A 20,956-nucleotide genomic window follows, 5' to 3' on the forward strand; every position below is an offset into this window, starting at 1 on the left:
CTTAAAGTCATATCCTATCAGGCAAAAAGAAGCTAGTCGGCACAAAATCAAGAAGTGTGTGAAAATCAATCCACAGTGCATAGAGCTCGCATCCGATTGTGACGGTGGGAGGCAACGGATAGCAAACGACGTTAAAGGTGAAGGAACCATCAAACGAAATGTCAAATCCAATCAAATCAAGTAATATCTTTGAAAATGGTTAGGATAACCTAACGAAGGGATTTATGAGCTACTCTTTTTATCGGTGACAGTTTTAAAAGGATAATAAAATGATGAGCGAGCGGGATAGCATCGATGATTTGACGCTGCTGGTATTTTGTTTTGTTTTTCAAGCCGAACCAGTTTCAGGATAAAATTAAAGAAGTTTTATTTTCCCATAGAGCTTTAGAGCTAAAGGTATTAAAAATTGTGATGTTTCTTAGACGATATACCGCTTGTATTTTAAATATAATCTGTAAAATTAAATAGTATGAAAGTTGTGTTAGAAGTTTTATTTTATCTCAATCGTTGGAATGAAATTTAAAATAGAAATATTCGTAACTGAAAGGTTCTGCTACCACCATATATGTTTAAAAAAACTGATTCATCAGAAATGTCCAAACCAACTCATAAAAATTGTTCGGTAATTGAATAAATTATATTTTTCAATCTCATCTCTCTATCATCAGCGTTTGTGTATGGTGATAAGACAAGTTTTTGCGAGGATTACTCTCTAGCCACTAAAACGTTCACAACACCACCGATTAATTTATTTTCATGAACAACAACAACAGCCACATAAGATGCTCTGAGGCTAAATGAAGGCTAACAATAAAGTAAAGAAAAGACCATCAAGAGAATAGCTACACAATTCTCAAAGTGTCACCAAAACACTAGTACTTTCTCAAATACTAATAAATATAAACGGGAGTCCCTACTTCATTGAGTGTGCACGCCACAATGCACACAAGCATAATTATTGCTTTCGTCTGGTTTTACAACGAAACTCATTGGCGCTACATGATCCGCATTTTCCGTGCGCTTCAAGACTCTCATATGAATGCTTCTCTTTGCTCACAAATGCTTGCACAGCTGGGAATGTGAGTGACTCCAAGAGAAATTTTCCAGTGTGACTCACTTTTGTCGATTTCCAATGCAACGCTAAAATTCACTCGATGCAAACGCTCTGCAAAGAGGTTTGCTTTGTGGTGAGTTATTTTGTGTCCCATTGCTACAAGGACCTGCTAAATGAACGACTTTGATAAAACTTGAACATGACCAAACATTTAATAGCAATCAACTAAACATTCGAAGCCCACTTTATAAATGTATCTTTAATAAAACATTAAAACTTCTATGCAATACCTACCATTGTCCTACCATTGTGTAGTGAATAATATTGAATTCGCATTAAACAACCGTTGAAGGGCGTGCTCTAGCATTCATAGTGCATTTTGCCCGAGGGAATAATGATAGAAATTGTCTAGAGCTTTTATTGATAGATCATCATTAAACAATATCCTTCACTGTGGCTGGGGACACATGCAAATTCCCTTGTCATGTACGACAGTTAACGGAGAAAATATATTTTAAATGTGTTGAATCGTAAGAGAAAAGACATTTATCGGACAGACTTGCATTGATGCATTTCTTGCTTAGGAGACGAACGTTGGTCCATACCCCTGCTCCATATGCATTTATAAAATTGGATAAAAGGAGAATTATTTGATGTCTTCAATATAGTCACAATCATCACTTCTTTGAGACAAGATATGTTTCGTGACCGAAGATGACGCAATATACAAAAAAAATATTACTTTCCTGGGCTAAACTGTTGGACCGTGTGGGTTCCGTTGATTCAATTGAACCAATCTCCCATTCAATTAATGTAGCTATTGTGAAACACGTGCGCAGCAGTACGCTTGGCGGAAGCGTATTAGCAACTTTACCCTTCGGCGGCAGTTTGCAGTTTCCAGCGACAGCTTTGAGTGATTTATTTTTCTCCTGAGAAAAGCCTATTAGTCCTGTGCACACTTCGCTCGTAACATTCGACATGGAGGCGACATTTTCTAACCAGCTCACGAAACAATTACCGACATCATTGGCTGCGAAGCATGATTGACAATGCGTGACATCACTGCCGGAAGATAGCAGCATACATCGGGAAAGAGATTTTGAAAGGACACATTTAGACTGTTGATTTTTTTGTACTTTTCTTATTTGGCTTCTCACATAAATCGTCTTAAACCTGTTAAACTCGCCTTCATGACTTCATTTCGTGAGCTGAATTTGTGATACTTATTTGTATGGTCATGATAGATAAGACGTAGGCCTATCGAAAAATCCAAATTGAATTAACAATATGTTTCAGTTGGTTGCAGTTTTGAGCTAAGGGTAAAGGTTTCCTATCCATTCAGGTTTTCTACCTCTTCTTGCAAACAACAACTTCGAGAGGTTTTACAGTCTACCAATGCTGGTACCCTTGATTTTTCTTTTAACTGGATCTTTTGATGCTCTGCAAATGGAGGAACGGTTCGCATAGGATTAAACACACTGTCCTGCCAAGTGACAGGAAAATATCACCTGAAGCTAAAAACTTTTTTTTCACAACAGTTTTATCTTGTTTACATTCAACATTATTAAACCATAATTTCACCATAAAACATGGTAAGAACTGGTGGTTCTCTCCAAAAACCAAGCCAGCGGTTTATCTCCTTTTGCTTGATATTTATTTCTGTTTTCTTGATTTTTCCGTTGGCCAACAGCCAACAACGTCGTATAATAAATTCATTTTCCGGTGACAGTAGCTTTCTATCTGTGGTTTTAAGAAGTCGCATACCTTGAACAATCTGCTCGGGCGGTGCACTTTCGGTAGCGGTCTAGCAGCGTGCATAGTTTTAACAGGTGACCCAAAAACAGCGCCACATTTGCAACCATCTTACCACGGTGGTTGCCGTTTGCTACTGCAGTTGCCATTCCCTCATGCAAGTTCGTGGTGACATCTTGGGTATTTAATATCCTACAATAAGGATCATAAAATCCCATCCCCATGGTGCGGGCCATGGTATGCATATTATTCATGCAGCGCCACCTTTATACATATTATATGATTGCAGTGGTACGCGTAACCCTAGATCATTACTCATGTTGATGGTGAAGCTCTCTGTGCCTGAAATTAAAACGATCGCTAAGAAGAAAGGTTCAGATTTTAATTAATTTTCTAGTGGTCCACACTTCGGAGCAAAATGGTTTAGGTACAGGTGGCGCTGTGCCGGCAAAGAACTTTTTTTTTATTAAGGTTTTCTCTGTGCATGTGGTACTTCTTTCTATTCTCCAGTTTGATTGACGATGCTTTTGTTCAATGAGTTCAACGAAGAACCTGTTGCAAATAGTTTCCTCCTGCGCAAAAAAAAAGCTAAGCAAACTTTTTGTAGTAGGTAAACATTGTTCAATATTATTTATTTACTAAAAGGAACGACTCACATGCTTACTCATCGAGTGTCTATTTAGCATCCCTGCACAAACACACACCATTGACATTTTCCCGGTGATCACAAATGAGGGTCCTGCACCACCTGATGGATTTCATTATTTCGAAATGACGATATTCTTTCAATAGCGGTAGACCCCGGCACCTTTGTCAAGCTGACCGTGATGAATCGAATGATTAATGGTTCATTCACACGATTCCATGAATTTATGTGTCACATAAACTAAACAGCAACCATGCTATTTCGTACACACTCGGAGACATGGAAAAACTCCCCACAACTGGGGAGTTGTCCTTTAGCCCCACGTCTGCAAACTAACGGGAGGATTTATTCACAAAGCAACGAAAGAGCTGCGTGAAATATGATTGGATTTAATGTGCTCTGCCCTCATTCAATCATTATCATGTTAATCATCAAGCTACTTTTCATTCGATTGCCCGGCATCGGGCGCTCGGTCCGGAAGGGAGAAGAATAATGGGGACGTGTCAAAATCACAATCAATCACAACGATTTCCCGTGCTGGAAGAAGTGGATTGACGTCAAAATAGGCAATCGGAAGCATGAAGAGGCCTTTTTTGTACAATTTGTTCGCTTTCCCACCGTAGGGTAGATTTTACCCCGCACTTAAGGTAGACGAGCAGAAGTCTCTTAATGAAATTATGTTATTCATACCCACACACCTTAGCGTCCCAGCATACACACGGCCGAAGCAGCGCGGTGAAGGTTGATTAAGATATATCAGCAATATCCTTTTACTCTATCTTACAACACTTTTCGCCCGCCACCGTAAGTCGCGACCAGATGGTATCGTGCACATGGCATCGTTCTTTTTTTTTTTCTCTTTCCCAAATTGGATAAATCCTTTTTGCTGCCATTAATTTTTCATTATAAGGCAATTTTTTGCAGCTGATAATTATTGGCTATTCTGTGTGGTTGTAGCGAGGGTGTGGTAATGACTTAGACAATATCACACGGTACCATGCTATTTTACACCTTTACTATGGTGGACTGTACCATCGTCCTTGCAGCAGGGGCTGATTAGACCGATTTGTGAAGCAAGTATCAGAATTTTTTAAATTGGTATAATTTTAAGTATTAATAACAGTACAAATAGGGAGCATTGCAACTGATTATTCAGGTTTTAATAAATTATAGTCATTATCCAATAAGCATCATTGGCAACACAGCTTCACCACAGCAAACCCTGTAATGCATTAATGGTGCTCGACTGGTGGTATATGATAGAAGGTCGAATAGCAAATGCAATAATGAGAAAGCAAAATCAGAACAGGCTCAAAAGTCCTGCTGCGGGCAGAAATATCCTTGACCACAATGGACCAGCACTAGAAGGACACAAAAACCCGTAGGTAAGGACAAATGTATTGCCCGGGTTAGGAGTGCTCATTACGTACGTTCACTCCGAACTCTTGACAGTGTGAACGGTAATTATATAATTGAATAACATATTACGGGCCCATTTCGAACGAGCGCGTTGTTCATTTGATTTAATTAACCTAACGCACAGTTACTGTATGTGTGTTGGCTTGTGTGTGTGTGTGTGTGTGTGTGTGTTGGCCTGTGTGTCCTCGAAGGAAAATCTCACAAATTGAATTAATTCAATGCATTACTCAGCATTTCACATTAACATGTTCCGTTCCGACAAAAAGACAATCCTAGCTTTAAGCCCTTTTGTAGGAAGAGAACAAATTTATTACATTATCACAAATGGAACCTCTAGATTTATAAACATTTTTTTGTATTTTTTTGGCCAAAATATCTCTTTAATAAAATGTTTAACCGTACAGCAGAAATTTGTCAAAAGTGGATCATCCATCAAAAACAAAATCACAATCTAACAATAATCGCTTTCATATGTTATTTATACCTATAAGAGTTCTGTAAAAGATTTACCCAGAAAAAAACGATGCCTGAAAAACTCGATCACCGAACACATCCCACACCTGAATGCGAAAGACTTTAGCAGGTTAAACATTTCCCACGCGAATCACTTGACGCCGGTCATACCGAGAATTGACGCGTTTTTCTTTTCTGTTTGTCGAATCGAAACAGCCACAGCAGGGGGAAGGGAATGTAAATAGCATAAGCTGTATGTAATCATTTTTGATGGCATCATTTATACTGTTTATCGATCCTGACGGGTGTTGATCATTGCGGTCGTGGCAGGAACGTCAGGGCGAACGCACCACGAAGAAAGCAAAATATGGATAATCGAGTAAAGTGATTCATCCCCGCAGGGTGGGTCGAGCTTCTTCGGGTGTTGGAAATAGATTTGGGAGTATGTGATGCGGCGGCCTCATCCAACGGCACCGCTTCTGACAGGCTGGGGGGGACACCGTTCGAGTTTTTTTTTCTGCCTGCCACCGGCTGCTTGGTGGCGGGGGCAGGAATATTGAAATAAAATTGGATTCGTTACGATATCGATTCAACACACACAAAAGGGATCGATTTCATACAATAAGCCGAGCAAGGTGTGGGCCCGGGTCGGGGTGAAAGATTTTCTTAAGGAAGTAAAGATTGGTGCGTTGGAACTGCATTTGTGATTTTGTTTTAGTATAAGTTAGAGCGAATGAGTGAGGTAACCCCTTATTATTTTGAAAGGATTTCTCTGAAGAAATAGTGTGGTAAATATTGAGAAATATTTACTCTTTCAGAAAACAAAACTCAGAACTTGTACTTGTTGGTGAAGTAACCTAGAATTCCAGTGAGAAAAACACCGGGTCCTTGGTTTATAAGCAGTTTGCTCTCAGATAAAATTATCATACGACAATCTACTGTTTGCTCGTTAAACATCATTAGTCACCATTACAAAAACAACGATTATAGCTATCCTTGAGCTCGACACTAGAAAACAAACGAGTACTTGAACTATGGGGCGGTTCGGTGGGCGAGGCAATAACGGCGCCGGTCTTCACAAGGCAGGACCGGAGCTCAAATCCCATCCAGACCGCCTCCCCGTACGCAGAGCTGACTACTTTGCTACTAGTAAAATCAAGTCACAGAAAGCCAGAAATGGAAGGCAGATACATCTCGACGTTGTAGTGCCAAGGAAGAAGAAGAGACTTTAACTATTTAAGCCGAATACAGAACCTAACACATTATGACATAATTTTTCTTTCGGACAGTCATCGACCTACTTATATTGCCTAACACTAAGTAAGACTCATGCGTACAGTATGTATTTGCTGCATGCATATCTCACATAAAAATGTTTCATATAGTTCAAGCTAATTAATATGTTAATTTAAACATAACTTTTTGAATTTGAATCTTAAACAAACTTCTAAAAACAATCTATTCTATTGATAAACCACCACCAACAATAGCCATGAATGTCTCTATCGTGCAGACGTGGCAAACGAGGGGTGTTTCTGTGTGTGTATGCGCATTGTTCACACCGATTTATGCACAGATCAACGTTATTTCGCAAAATTTGCATTGGAAAACCAAAACACTGCCAATGTTTATTTACACTCGTTTGTTACCGGTTACCGGTCTCAACAAGTAACGCTGTTCGCTCTAGCTCCAACGATCGGCAAATGCATGCAAAACCAAAGCCCGGTCGCACAAAACGGTCGCTCGCAAGCGCTTCATACCGCCCAGCAGGATATCGGGGAAAGTACCTTTTGCGCTGAAACCTTTTCCCGAGTTAAAAGGGTAATCTTCTTCGTTCCTTGAGAATTCCGCCTGCGTCGAACCATGTGAACAAACACTGTCTTCTGGATCACCGTTCCGAACGATGGAGTAAATGAACCGTCGTTACATGAAGGCCCCACCAAGGACGATGACGGTACGGGTTAAACCAACACCGGGAGTTTTGACGGGTAACATTTCAATACAGCACAAAAACCGTGTACGTTTAACCAGCGGGTAGAAGATGATCATCCGTCCTTCCCACCAAATTTGGTTTTGCTTTTCTTGCTTTCCCACCAATCGCGCATAAGGTACGGAAGGCAAACAGTCGAAGAAAACGGTACGGATGTACCGAACATACGGTGCAAAACAGACTAGTTCCGGATCGCTGATAGTACAGTCAGCTCTGCATGAAGCCGGACCCAATGTTGCGTGAAATTGTTACAGATAGCATAAAGAGTTTTTATTCGTGTCGTTGGATCTTTTTTTTTTTCTTAAGGATTCACATTATGGACCTTCGATGTAAGTGTACTACTATCGTCGTTTATTTTGATAGGTGAGTTCGAATCGATTATCCCATGCAGGATGTGATCGGTGATACAATCTGGTATCGATTGCACAGCGACAATGCGAGTTGGATATAAAATGTCAAACAACGCATTATTCAGCAATGGTACGAAAATATAGAGATTGCAGCCGAGCTCAGTTTAACAAAGACTTCCTCGAGGAAACTTCCATTTTCAGGTCTCTATTTGTTGAGTAACCTCATCTCGGAGGAGCTTTTAAAATATATTTGTTTAATAGATAAATACCAGCCTGAATACACAATCAGACTAAGCCGTGGATGGAAAGTGTTTCCAAACTTCCGTACGTGGTCAAGCTGAACTTTCTCCGAGGCTAGACAATGTTTTAAACATCAATCGAAACTTCCTGGAAGGTTTAAACTTTCATGAAAATGTTTGCACCGTTTGCCTTTAAGCTATGCCCACGAAAGTATTTGAGTATTTTTTTTTAATTTTTAAAGACTTTTAAGATTACTTTTGAATATTTTCATAATTTCATACACAATGTTGTTCACAAATAAACTAAATTTAAACTTATTTCGAATTTTATACTATTGTTCACACCACCCTAGTGTTTTGAGTTGATTGTGTACTTTTACTAAAGTATTTATAACATTCTCCGTATACAAAAACATCAACAACTTATAAACAACTCATGCCAAGTATAGCTGCAGCATTATCAGTCATAAAAAAACAAATTGCCTACACCTGGTAGTAAAATAACGAACCCTCCTGGGTTATGAAAACCACATAATTTTGTTATGATCAACCTCCGTTTTTTTCTAGGTTCGTGAAACGCAATTTTCACGACAAGCCTCCCATGGAGCATAGCGCTGAAAATAATCCCTAATCACGCCATTCGACGATTAGCATACACACATTTGCCACACACACACTGCCAATGAATAATAAAATCATTTCATTCCATACGCTCCCGTTGCCCAGATTGATTCACTGACGGCGTACAACCGGTCACATGAGAAAACCTTGTATACCGTTACCGAGTTCCAAATCTTTTCCTTTGCTTTTTTTCCTGTTGTTGTTTGCCCCCTTGGCTCCCACAGTTTACCTTTTGCTAGGGTAACCCCAGATTTCTCTTGCAAGAGGTCACCCGCATAACTCAAGGGCATTGGGGACCTCCCAGAACGTTTGCTGATTTCATTACAGAGCCATGTTTTTCAATGGAAGAAAAAGAGTATAACTGCCCTTTGGCGGATGGTGCGATCTGCTCCCCGGGATACCAGCGCCGGTACAGAAAGTCCGGTCGGAACGGGAACCTGTTATTTATGAATTTCCCGAGAGAAGCCTTTGGGGGTGTAGCGCATGTGCTTTTTTACTGGTGATCCCTCGGCGAAATAATTTCCCCTTTTCACCCGTTCCAGGGCTTATTTACATCCGCTGGTCGACCGAGTGCGCTACAGTTGCGCTGGTGGTTAGTAATAGAAAATTATTCTTCCCACACTAGCGGGTACGTCTTGGGCAAAACTCCCGTCCCGGAGAGTAAGAATGCGTCACGACGCGGTACGACAAAATCGACACGTACGCTCAACGGTTTGAAACTAGTTTGCCTACCTTCCGCTCCGCTTTTGAACGATGGCATCTCAGGAAAATGAGTCTTCGCCGAAACTGTACGAACTGCTAGAGGTCGCGCTATTCCGCTGAAAATGCTGCTCCTCTGCCGGCGTAGTACGGACGAAGGTTCACTTCCATAAAGATGCGTACGTGCGAGTTTTGCGGCACGGCAAAAATGCCTCATTTGTAGGCTGATGGAGCTACGGACTTGATTATCCCACTTTATCGTGATTGCATAAATCAGCGCAAAAAGGTTAATAACTCACGGTGTACGTAAGTGCTCGTGTGTGGTTTCCCTCTTGCCAGCACAGCCAATAGGATGGGATGCTAGCAAATCCGGCCTGAAAGAGCACACCTGGTTAATTGAAGAGTTTGCCGCAATTGAAGTTAACGGATTCCATCTTTCACACACACACACACGCTAGTTACGAAGAAAACTCATAAATTAGCACTAAATAAAGGGCTTAGATTTTCATACTTCAGCTATCGTGACGCATTATGGTGTGATCAGACGGTAGTACTTTAACGGATGATACAGCTTTGTCCTTCAAATGCAAAGTAAAGGCTCATAAACCGCTTACCTGCTTAATGTTGTTTCATATACAACAAGACAGGCTGTCGTATAAAATAGCTTAATAAAATATAATTACTGAAAAAGAAGTCAATATATATTTTAAAAAAATCGTGGACAATTTGCCTATAAGGTAGAGAATATGTGAGTAATGAAAGAAACAAGGACATCTGTGATTATTTTTTTTTGAAAACTCCTTCCTAAGATACCTCTTCCAAATCTCCCCCATTTGTCTAAATAACCTTGAAAGCAAATGGATATCAACGGACCAAAGCATCAAACTTAAGTTATGTTGTATCAATATTCAATAAAAAAAACAATCGCTGAAGTTTTCCCCTTAACGAGTGGAAGAAAATATTTGAAAGTAGTGCAAGAATTATCGAACATCGTTTACTAAGAAAAAAATTCTGCTATTCTATTATATATGCTCTATGTCCTATGACAGATAGGGTTCAGGTTTTCACTCTTCTTCTACTACATTTAAGATCTTCGCCTTCCATTGCTGACTTCCTTTACTGGGTTCACCTATAGCTGAATAGTCATTAGTGCGTACGGGTGGCCATTCCGCATTAAATTTGATACCTAATTCTAACGTTTGAAGGACCGGTCTCCTAATGTTTGGACCAGACCATAAGACTTCTTCTTCTTCTTCCTTGGCAATACAATCTCGAGAGGTTTCGGCCTGCCATTTCTGGCTTCCTGTGACTTTATTTATCCCTTAGTAAAATAGTCAGCCTTACGTACGGGAAGGCAGTCTGGATGGGATTTGAACCCCGGTCCTGCCGCATGAAGACCAACCCACATCGGAATACAAGACTAGCAGAATAAAAACTTAAGTATATTTTACATCAGACTCAAAAGCTATACAAAATATACAAAACATATTATAGATACAAAGATATTATAGATATCTACTATTTGCGGATTTCGGTGTATGCAAAAATCATATCTCTTGCACTCATACTACAATGCTACAAAAACTGGCAGGGTATGCATGAAAACACACATCTTTCAATGACCCGTACAACAATTTCAAAAAGATTCAGCTTTAGATAGTATTAGTGCTGATTGTGTAAAATGATGATCCGAAATTTTGAATGGCTTTTATTTCACAGCAAATTGCTTCCAATCCAAATTCAGTAAAGTTCTGCGCAAAAAAAAAGATAAGACCGATTTCTGTTAGGGTCACTCGGATGTACAATGTAAGACATTTCCAGCATCCAAATCTCTTTGAATACAAACAGCAAAATAGATCAAGGGTTGAAGGATTATTTATTGACAAACTGTTCCTTTTTGGGGCGTATAAGCTGATGACTGAATTCGTCATAAAGCTGGGATTAAAGCTGCTGAAGCGTTTTACTTTTCACAGGCAAATAAACTGGAAGGCACTGCAAGAATTAAGTTGTATGCTTCATAAACAGCTGGAAAGTCTTTGAAAAGAAACATATATCATAAAGCTAATCCTTTTACTTTTTTCTGGGTTTTTTTTTTGCTTTATCACACTCCCTAAAGAAGGCAAAGTAGTAATTTGCTAATATAGTACTACTGAAATTACATTAACAACAAAAAACTCAACTAACCCACACCGAACACTAAGACCAACGCTACAGGTATTGTTTAGCGACCGAATCAAAATCATTTGTTACCTTAATCTTCGTTAAGTGATTGAATGAATCGTTCTGTCCTTCAGGTAGGATTTGATTCACTTAAAGCGTGAACGTAGCGAAAGATTTATTGCCATTTGAGTGTCGAACCTAATTGGACTTATCGCCCTTTCGCCTTTCTCTTATCTCTCAGCTTAGTTGCGTCCCTAGTTTTGCGTCGGTACGAGTAAGCGGATCATTTGTGCTACATTGAGCATCGGCCCACCTGAAGCACATTCGATGACTAATGATGGTTTGGATTAGCCGAGAATAGTGTTATAGGCAGACATTACCGTTTGCCCGTAACAATGACAGCGTGGGCTGTTGCGCACCAATTGTGTGTGTGTTTTTTTCTGGGCAGACGACAATCATTACGTCAAAATGAGAGTAAAAAATACTAAACTCAGCTTCAAAATGTTCGGAATGATGGTTGTTAAAGGTTACTAAAATTGATGGAACATATTAAACCATTTTAATATTATTCAAAGCTTTAATTTTAAGTGTTAAATAATAATTTGCGATGTTATTCTCCCACAACAACGGTTTCTCTACTTGTCAAGTTCTATTCATGCATATCAACCAACCCTCAGATCAATGCCCGTGTCATGTACGCTGACTGTGCTCTGACTGTTAGAAAAGAACTTATTCTGCATAGGCACTTCTAACTAAGCGCTTTCTGATTGACGTGTTCATAAAGATACGTATAGTACCAATCAATCACATCACCAATCAACGTCATAATAGTGCCACAGGAGAAGAAAAATGTAACATGAAAATGTTATCAACCTTTCGTCCTATCAACCTAACGGCCATTTCTGGTATAAGGGTAGAAGTATTTAAAGTTAAATAGAATAGAAAACGAGTTCAATTAAAATTACCAAGTAAACTAACAATCTTCTTCTTACGTGGCTCTACAAGCTCGGACTCGGCCTGCCATTTCTGGCTTTCAACTGCAATCATTTGTTTCAACTCTAACCATTTTTGCCATGGAGAAGAAGTGAATACAATATTTAATTACAATGCACACGGGATTTCTTCAATACTCAAACGCTTTTCGTGCCGATTACACACTGTTTTCTGAAGAGCTTTATGTGATTTCGAAAGAGATTAGAAGGTCAGACAAAAAATCACATAATAGGAGGAGTTTGACGAAGCCCAAAATTGACTCCCCAATAGCCATATCCTCCATCAACCATTGTATCCAGGATTTCTCCATGGACGTTGTACCGATTCCAATGTTGCTTGCTGCCATTGAGCCTCTTAACGTAACCACCAATAGGGCTTCTTGGCAAGGTTGAAACGCATGCGAACCACTTCCATCGAGGAGCCTACTAAACGATCTGGCCACGGCTGTGAGGTTAAAGATTGAGATGTTCACTGGCTTGGCTCACCGAGACGTCCGTTGCCGATTGTTGTCGTTCTCTTTTTGGTGTAGTTCACGGAGAAAATTGTATTTGAAGCTGTCTAAATTTGTTCTGCGTCCAGGTTTAGAGCTGCTGGATTGAATCAGGGAGAAGGAAAATTGTAGTCTTTCTGGATCTCTGGCCGTACATACATCTTGCTCTTCAAATCACTTGCTATGCTGTGCTACGCTTGCACCATTTCCTTTTGTATGGTACGAATTTTATTTACAGTACAATTTCCCTTTGGCAATTATTCTTCATTTTCAACAGTTCATTCGTATCTACTGCTACAACACGGCAATGATGGTGAGTTTGGTGCTTCAGGAAACACTTACTAGGAGTGGTTTGTATTCTGTGGCAGCCACAATCAAACCGGTGCTACAATCCGGGGATTGGCAGAAGTAAGATTTATCGGGTAAATGTTTAACTAAGAAAAATAAGTGTGTTACCATATAAAAGCCACCTTGTGAAGAGCGATGATAGATAGAAAAAGGTGGTATACTCGAGATTGTTGAATACAATTGTAGGAAATGGTCTGCCCTACCCAATATTCTGTTCATTGTGTATCGTAAGCAAGTGCACGTATGTTACGCTAAGAAAAACAACAACCTTTTTGCAATTAGAATAAATGTTGAAAACAACCTCAATTTGTGTATCATATAAGATAACAAAACATTCATGAGGAGTGGTGAATAGTTTAACCATGCTATGCCATGCCTCACCTCAAAATGGTAGCTCAGCACTGTTCTCGAACTCATTGCATATACCAGTAGCATAACGAAGGCGCCATCTTCACCGAACATTGCAACGTGGGTAAGACGGAGAAGAAAGGGCTCACTTCAATAAGAGAAAAAAACAGAGGAATTTATCACTATGAAACCCGGCCCTCACTAAGAATTTCTGACCTCACAGAGTAGCATTTCTCCATTACGAGGTAGTTCTTCTCACGACATAGCTCTTTGACATCATGAGGTAGCTCTTCGCACTCTTCAAGCTTTTCGTCCTCAGTGATTTGGAGCAACCGTACCGTCTCACCTCACACATGTTAGTGAACAGCTGCCTCTAGTTAAAGCAATATCTACTAACACACCGACAGTTACTGAATTGATGGGCTGTCACTCTCATAAACACTGAAGGAAGCCGATATTAAGCGGATCAGAATAAATACTGGGAAATTACGAGAAAGCGCACCATTTAAATGAGATAAGATGTTCTTACCGTCGTTTATGATGACAAATGGAGGAAAATCGACACTTGCCACCAGTAAAGGTATCGCTTGTAAAGCATGCTTCAGTGATTTTCACGTAGTATGGCTTCCCGTTAGGTGTAGTCAAAGGACTGACAGGAGCGAAAGGTAATTCCATTAGCACATGTTAACCTCGATGACGTTCATACGTTTGTGGCCCTTACCAGCAAAGTAGTACATCATATTGAAGTAGACACGCTTCGCAAGTGTTCTACCTATAACTTTTGATGGTCTTAGCTATCGTATTCGAAGGATTCCATACTTCTTTTAAGTTTGCGTTGAGCTGCATTGGAAAAAAGCAGTATCAGATACCAGCTCCTATATCTACATATAATCTTACTTTAATTGTTTAATAAATCTTCGAACAATTAATTTTTTTCTCCACCGAACACTATTACTTAGCACAAATGATCATGTTTAATAAATTTTAAATTTCACCATAACTCAGTCGTTTTCTCCCAAACCTCGCGTCACAACCACGAACTTTGAAAGATTTGTTTGCCTTAGATTGATCTTAGACGCTGCAGGAAAGTTTGTTAAAAGCAAACAAAACTAACCGTCTGGCGTTTTGTATCGTAAAACAACGGATCTTTGCGCAAAACCTTTTTTGCTTGGGTATTTGCACGCTTGTTTGATGTTGGGATGAAAGTTACCCGCCCAAAAGGTAACGTTTGCCCACGTGTTGTTATCCTGTGGGTACAAAATAAATATTGGCACTAAGAACCCGTTTTGCCGGTAGTTTAAATCGGTAATATTTTCCAAACACCCGAAACTCGATTGGGACTTTCTTTCTAACGAATGCGTAAGCTTGGTTCTTTGCAGCAGGGTATACGTGATTCTTATTTTGAAGATTAAGTTTCATCGAGTGAGCGGGGCAAAGCAGCGGTTGAAAAACATTTCCGCGAAGGAACTTGCACAAACGTTTAAAATTGAAAGTTATTTTATTCCTCTATATAATAGGCTGTGTAGCACATTTATGCTCACCTACAACTCCAAAATCAACTGTGCTACCTTGCTTTAGTTCAGCTGTGTAAAATTGATTGATGATGGTTTTACACGATCTCATGAACCAGTTTTTAAGCGTGAAACAAATGCCGATAATACTGTTGCTCGTTGCTAATGTGACGTGAGTCACGTAAGTTTCGCACATGTTGATGAATCTATTTAAACTGCAGCTGCTTTGTGTTTAAGAAAGTATTATTATGCTAAACAACTGTACTCTTTTTCGTTCCATTTTCTACCATCAATGATGCTGATTGTAGCGGTCAAATGAACACGTGTCAAAAGCGCAATCAATCAAACCAACGATTTTTTATCTAGCTTGCAGTATGACCTCCATACAGATTGTGTGCGGTAAACAATTTTCTTTTATGCCCTCAGTTGCAGTACACAAAAAAGGAGATGGTGAGGTTATACATGAACATGGCAGCCAGCAGCAGCATGACGTTGTATAATGCAAGGTTTTTGAAAAATTAAAAAAAAAATACGATGAAGCAGTGCTAAGAAGAAGAAATTTCTAAAAGAGCCTGTATATTACCACTAAGTAGAATCTATGACACTAGTCAATCAGAAAATTATATTAGAAACATTCAAATAAATATTCAGCATACCTTGTCTATCTGTTTATTAATGCCAATTAAGTCATGTTACAAGTACTGCTTCTGTAAGTTCTGCGCTCCGTCATGATTTTACAGCCTTGTCCACGTCATAGACGCACGAATGCGCATGTAGTCGGGCAGGTTCTCGACCGGTCCGACGGCTGCTACTGCTGGACAACGATCGTATATGTACTTCATTCCAACATCGCGCACATTTTGGGCAGTAACACTATCGATTCGTTGTTCCATTTCGTGTAGTGGAATGCGACGGTTGTAGCATAACATTTGGCGCCCAATGTCCTCACAGATCGGGGTAGTGCCATCCAAATGCAGCAACATGCTGGTCTTCAACAAGTTCTTGGCGCGATCGACTTCATCCTCTGTTATAATAGTGCAGAGTCGCATCCATTCCTTCTGCACATTGAACAGCATATCCTCACAGCTAAGCGGATCACACACAAAATAGATGCCCCACAGGCCGGTGTCCTTGTAGCAGGTGTTAAACGACTGAAAGCTATGGCAGAGTCCATCAACAGCCGAAGCAACACTCAATTTAGAAGCATTATTCGCACTTCCACTCTGCGAGCGATCCCACGCACCGATGAATGTGTTGGCTACCAGCAGAGGAACGTTATCCTGATCCGTACATCCACAGCCCTCGACTGCGATTGCAACATGCGCAAGCGGCAGTGAATCATCGCGCACACGCACTTCCGATCCAGTAAAGCGACAGGGTGCCAATGCCTCTGCGCTAATATCCACTGACGAGTTCATGCGGCTAAAGTTCTGCTCCGCCAACTTTACCAAGTCGTTGTGGGATACACCACCGGCCGCTGCCAACACAATACGGGGTGCTTTATAATGCTCTTCAATATACTGTTGAAGGTCTGGCTTTCCTAGCGACTGAATGTTTTTGGTTGGTCCAAGGATAGTATTACCCAGCGGCGTTCCCTGGTACGCAGTGGCATGCAAATGGTCAAACACCACTTCCTGCAGATTACTTTCGATCTCTTGCATCTCTCGCAGGATAACGCCTCTTTCTCGTTCAATCTCTGCTTCGCCCAGTTTTGGGTTTTGGACGATATCGGCCAACAATTCCACAGCTTTCGGTAGATCCTGCGATAAACACTTGGCGTAGAACACGGTCTGCTCACGGGATGTGTACGCATTCAGGTGAGCGCCCATATCTTCCACCTCTATCTCGAGATCGTCCTGCGCACGTTTAGCTGTGCCCTTGAACGCCATATGCTCCAGAAAATGGGCCACTCCGTTGTTATTGTTATTTTCGAAGCGTGAACCAGCATTTATCCACACACCAACGGTGGCAGTTTGCGAACCCGAGTCTTCACTTCCAACACGGAGTCCACTCTTCAGTTGCGTAACTTGTGTTGGTGGTGTGTTGAGCAGAGCGGTCCGAAATTTGGCGGTATCCGTAACTTTGGTGCGGCGAAACAGCAGCGGCTGCCAGCGGTTGTACATACGCATCCCGAACGACGATTTCAGTAACGATGCCATTGCTTCAAATATAGAAGACGTTGAACTAAATATGAAAGCCGCTCCAATTGACGATGACGAAAGGATCCTTCGATTTACAAAACGGAAACAACAGCAAATATCGAAGGATACAACGAATGACAGTTGTCAAAATAAGACAGCGAATCATGTAGTACATTTGTGAGGTTCTGCTGACAGCATTGTAAGAAGTGCTGTCAGTGATGCAATACATTTTGCCACTTTATTTGAAAACCTACTGAAAATTGTTTGGTTTGGAAAAAAGTTGATTTATATGCATTTCAAAGCTCTTCAGACTCAAAATACTGGAACAAAACCTTTTGATTTACAAAACTTTTTACAATAAATTATTAAAGGCGCTGACTACTGGCCAAATAACATTCTCATTCGTTTTAACTGCTCTAGTGATCGTGACTTGTTTGTCAGAATATAGTGAATTAAATAATCAATATTCGCGTGATCTTCTTGCGTTCCATCATTCTCTAGTTTCTTCTACATGTGAAAATCCCTTCACTGACGGTAACCTCTTCATTTTCATGAGATGCCATCGTTCAAAAGCGGAGCGGAAGGTAGGCAAACTAGTTTCAAACCGTTGAGCGTACGTGTCGATTTTGTCGTACCGCGTCGTGACGCATTCTTACTCTCCGGGACGGGAGTTTTGCCCAAGACGTACCCGCTAGTGTGGGAAGAATAATTTTCTATTACTAACCACCAGCGCAACTGTAGCGCACTCGGTCGACCAGCGGATGTAAATAAGCCCTGGAACGGGTGAAAAGGGGAAATTATTTCGCCGATGGATCACCAGTAAAAAAGCACACGCGCTACACCCCCAAAGGCTTCTCTCGGGAAATTCATAAATAACAGGTTCCCGTTCCGACCGGACTTTCTGTACCGGCGCTGGTCTCCCGGGGAGCAGATCGCACCATCCGCCAAAGGGCAGTTATACTCTTTTTCTTCCATTGGAAAACATGGCTCTGTAATGAAATCAGCAAACGTTCTGGGAGGTCCCCAATGCCCTTGAGTTATGCGGGTGACCTCTTGCAAGAGAAATCTGTAGCCACGAAGGCGAAAACTGAAAATAACAAACATTTCGAACAATTCACGCTATAATATTTAATCGTGTGACCATTCCCCGTCGTCAGTGAATCAATCTGGGCGTCTCAACGTACGGCATAATGCGAGTTTATTATACATGATGGGTGTGGAAAGTGTGTATGCTAATCGTCAAATGGCGTGATAAGGGATTATTTTCAGCACCATGGCCCAACGGAAGTTTTCGGGGGCTAGAATATATTTTGAAGTGTATAAAATTGGAGCCAGCTAAATAATATGATACCTTTGCTAAGTTAACGAAAAGCCAAATGGAAGGAAAACTTTTACATCACCTATTAAATGCTAGAAGTGTTTATTTATTTTACATGATGGGTAATCAGAAGTCGGATAACTACCAAAATCCATCACCTTGTTGTCTTTTAGCAGTGCCGAAGACACCTTTCTGATTTGATGTTTTTGACCGACCCTTGGTGATTCATGCGAGTCAAGTGTAACGAACAGGAGCTGCAGAACGAACAATAAGCTAAACTTTAATAATGAAGATGATTCCGGGTTGAAAAAAAAACGCTACCCAACGAAAGATTCAACACCGGAACAATGAATAGATGGATCTCGTTTCACTTTGCCCCTACATTTCTTATACGCAACAGCAGCATTGCCATTGATTGAAATCGACCTTAAGCTTCGAAATACTAAACCAACCATAAACCTTTTCGCTCGAAGTTTTTATCGACCAAGCATATCGTTTTTGTTACAGTTCATCGAAGTTCCAACCCTTGGAGGGTCCTCTTCCGCTAACAGCTTTAGTTAGAAAAAAAAAATACTCGCATCAAGGAAACATGCTCCATCATTTACACCACTTAACGAGATTAATGAATCTTTTGGGTCAAATGGACCTATTGTTACCAGTTTTCTAACATTTTCTTTTCTTCTGCTGCTACTCGCTCTCGTTGCGCTGTTTTGCTGCAGAATGTTGCTGCGAATGGAATGCACTAACTTTTTTACACCGCTGGCCTGGCACACGAAATGAAGCCCTTCAGGTTGTACATTTTTGAAATTAAGAATCCGGTCTTTTCCGGTAGCAATCGAAACATTTCGTGACTGGCGGTCTTCAAAAGAGTCACTTCTTCATGAATCGCTGACCTTACGGAAACGCATTCGCACGCACATCTTTATACGTTCAATAAATTCGACGGGGCGCGCTGGTACGAACAGAAACAGCCCTCCCAAAAACCAACGACGAATTCTGTTCCGCTACAGTTACGGTCAGGGAGTGGTAAAACATTCGGCGACCCTAATAATTATTTGCTGAAGACGTAGACAACGTACCGTTCTGGTTTAATTACCAACATATCGTGATGTGAAAGCATAAACCTTGGAACCTGGACATGCGTAGACGATGGTCGAAGATGCTGAGCCAACAGGAAATGGAGTTTGTTTAGGCTTGGGAGCTAACTCTGGCACCGATATCGAACATGTTATTTCATCATATCCGTGTACTCATTATCGCTTACAAAATTGATTACTATTTCTAAACAATATTTGGCTATCTGTATCTTCAAGTTTTAGCATTAATGTTAATACTGTAGTAAATCATTTGCAGTACGAGCTGAGATAACTTGAATATGAAACCGATTTTCGGGTTTGATGAGCTTCACAACCATTAGAAAAATGGAAACAAACATAAATTTCTCTCTAAATTTTCCCTCACATTATGCGAGCTATTTCAATAATGCAAACACTTGTTTAAATTAAACAAACCACACTCAAGCTCCTCAGTGCATTGTGCCCTTTACTGCACACTGCCAAAAAGCTTACCGTATTACTAAGCAAAAGCTATTACCGACCTAATTCCACGGCATTGTTATCAAAACTGTGCAGCAAAATTGGCTGTGCCGCTCGAGCCCGGGTAGTATTGTACCAATTAATTAGTTGTAAGAACAATGGAATTAAGTAAAATTTATTTGCATGGTCTTATTGTGTAAACCCCGAGGCATGCATTATCTATGAAACGCTTGATATTTGATTGTTTCTAGGCATGTATGTACCCTGACGGCTTATCACATTTCGACTTATTAGCTATGAACAAAGGCTTGCGAGTAGCATCACAATTATGTTAAATAACAATGAAACAATGTCTGAGTTCACAACGCTTATTGCAAAAGCGAACCCTACTAAGTGGCTTATTGAGCAGAAATTTTAATTAAATAGCAATCAATTCATACAACCACTATGCTACACGCATACTTAAATATGCGGAGATTTTATACTAACTTAACGCAACATACAGCTGTACAAAACTCTTGAACCTTGCACAATACCAAACATGGTGCTCATAGTGCATCGTAGACAAAAGCAACTCTTCCAGGGCGAGTAGCTTCCAATGAATAATAATGTGAGAGCTTATACCCTCAAACCCTTTTTCAATTTCTCTAAGCGCAGTGCATCGAGCTCGAAGAGAACCATTCCAGTGTAACTCACAGTGCACAGTGACAGAAGGACTCATTTCCACTCACTCTTCCAATCACGCTCCAGGAGAAAAGCCAAAAAGGCGAGTGTTTCTCAGCACCTGGAAAATACCGAACAGCTGTCGACCTCGAGAAATCGATACGGAACCGAAACCAGCACGATGCTGATTCCATACACTCACCGCAGACATCGACGTGATCCGTTC

The 20,956-nt window shown here is 40.5% G+C and overlaps 1 protein-coding gene across 1 annotated transcript; it reads right to left on the reverse strand.

Moving 5' to 3' along the window:
* Nucleotides 1-15,377: 15,377 nt before the first annotated feature.
* On the reverse strand, nucleotides 15,378-17,332 carry LOC118504457 (mitochondrial-processing peptidase subunit beta-like). Its single transcript, XM_036038952.1, has one exon. The coding sequence runs from the start codon at nucleotides 17,230-17,232 to the stop codon at nucleotides 15,808-15,810; it is 1,425 nt and encodes a 474-aa protein (XP_035894845.1). The 5' UTR covers nucleotides 17,233-17,332; the 3' UTR covers nucleotides 15,378-15,807.
* Nucleotides 17,333-20,956: the final 3,624 nt, after the last annotated feature.

The sequence above is a fragment of the Anopheles stephensi genome, chromosome 2 (genome assembly GCF_013141755.1).
Source record: "Anopheles stephensi strain Indian chromosome 2, UCI_ANSTEP_V1.0, whole genome shotgun sequence".
NCBI lineage: Eukaryota > Metazoa > Arthropoda > Insecta > Diptera > Culicidae > Anopheles > Anopheles stephensi.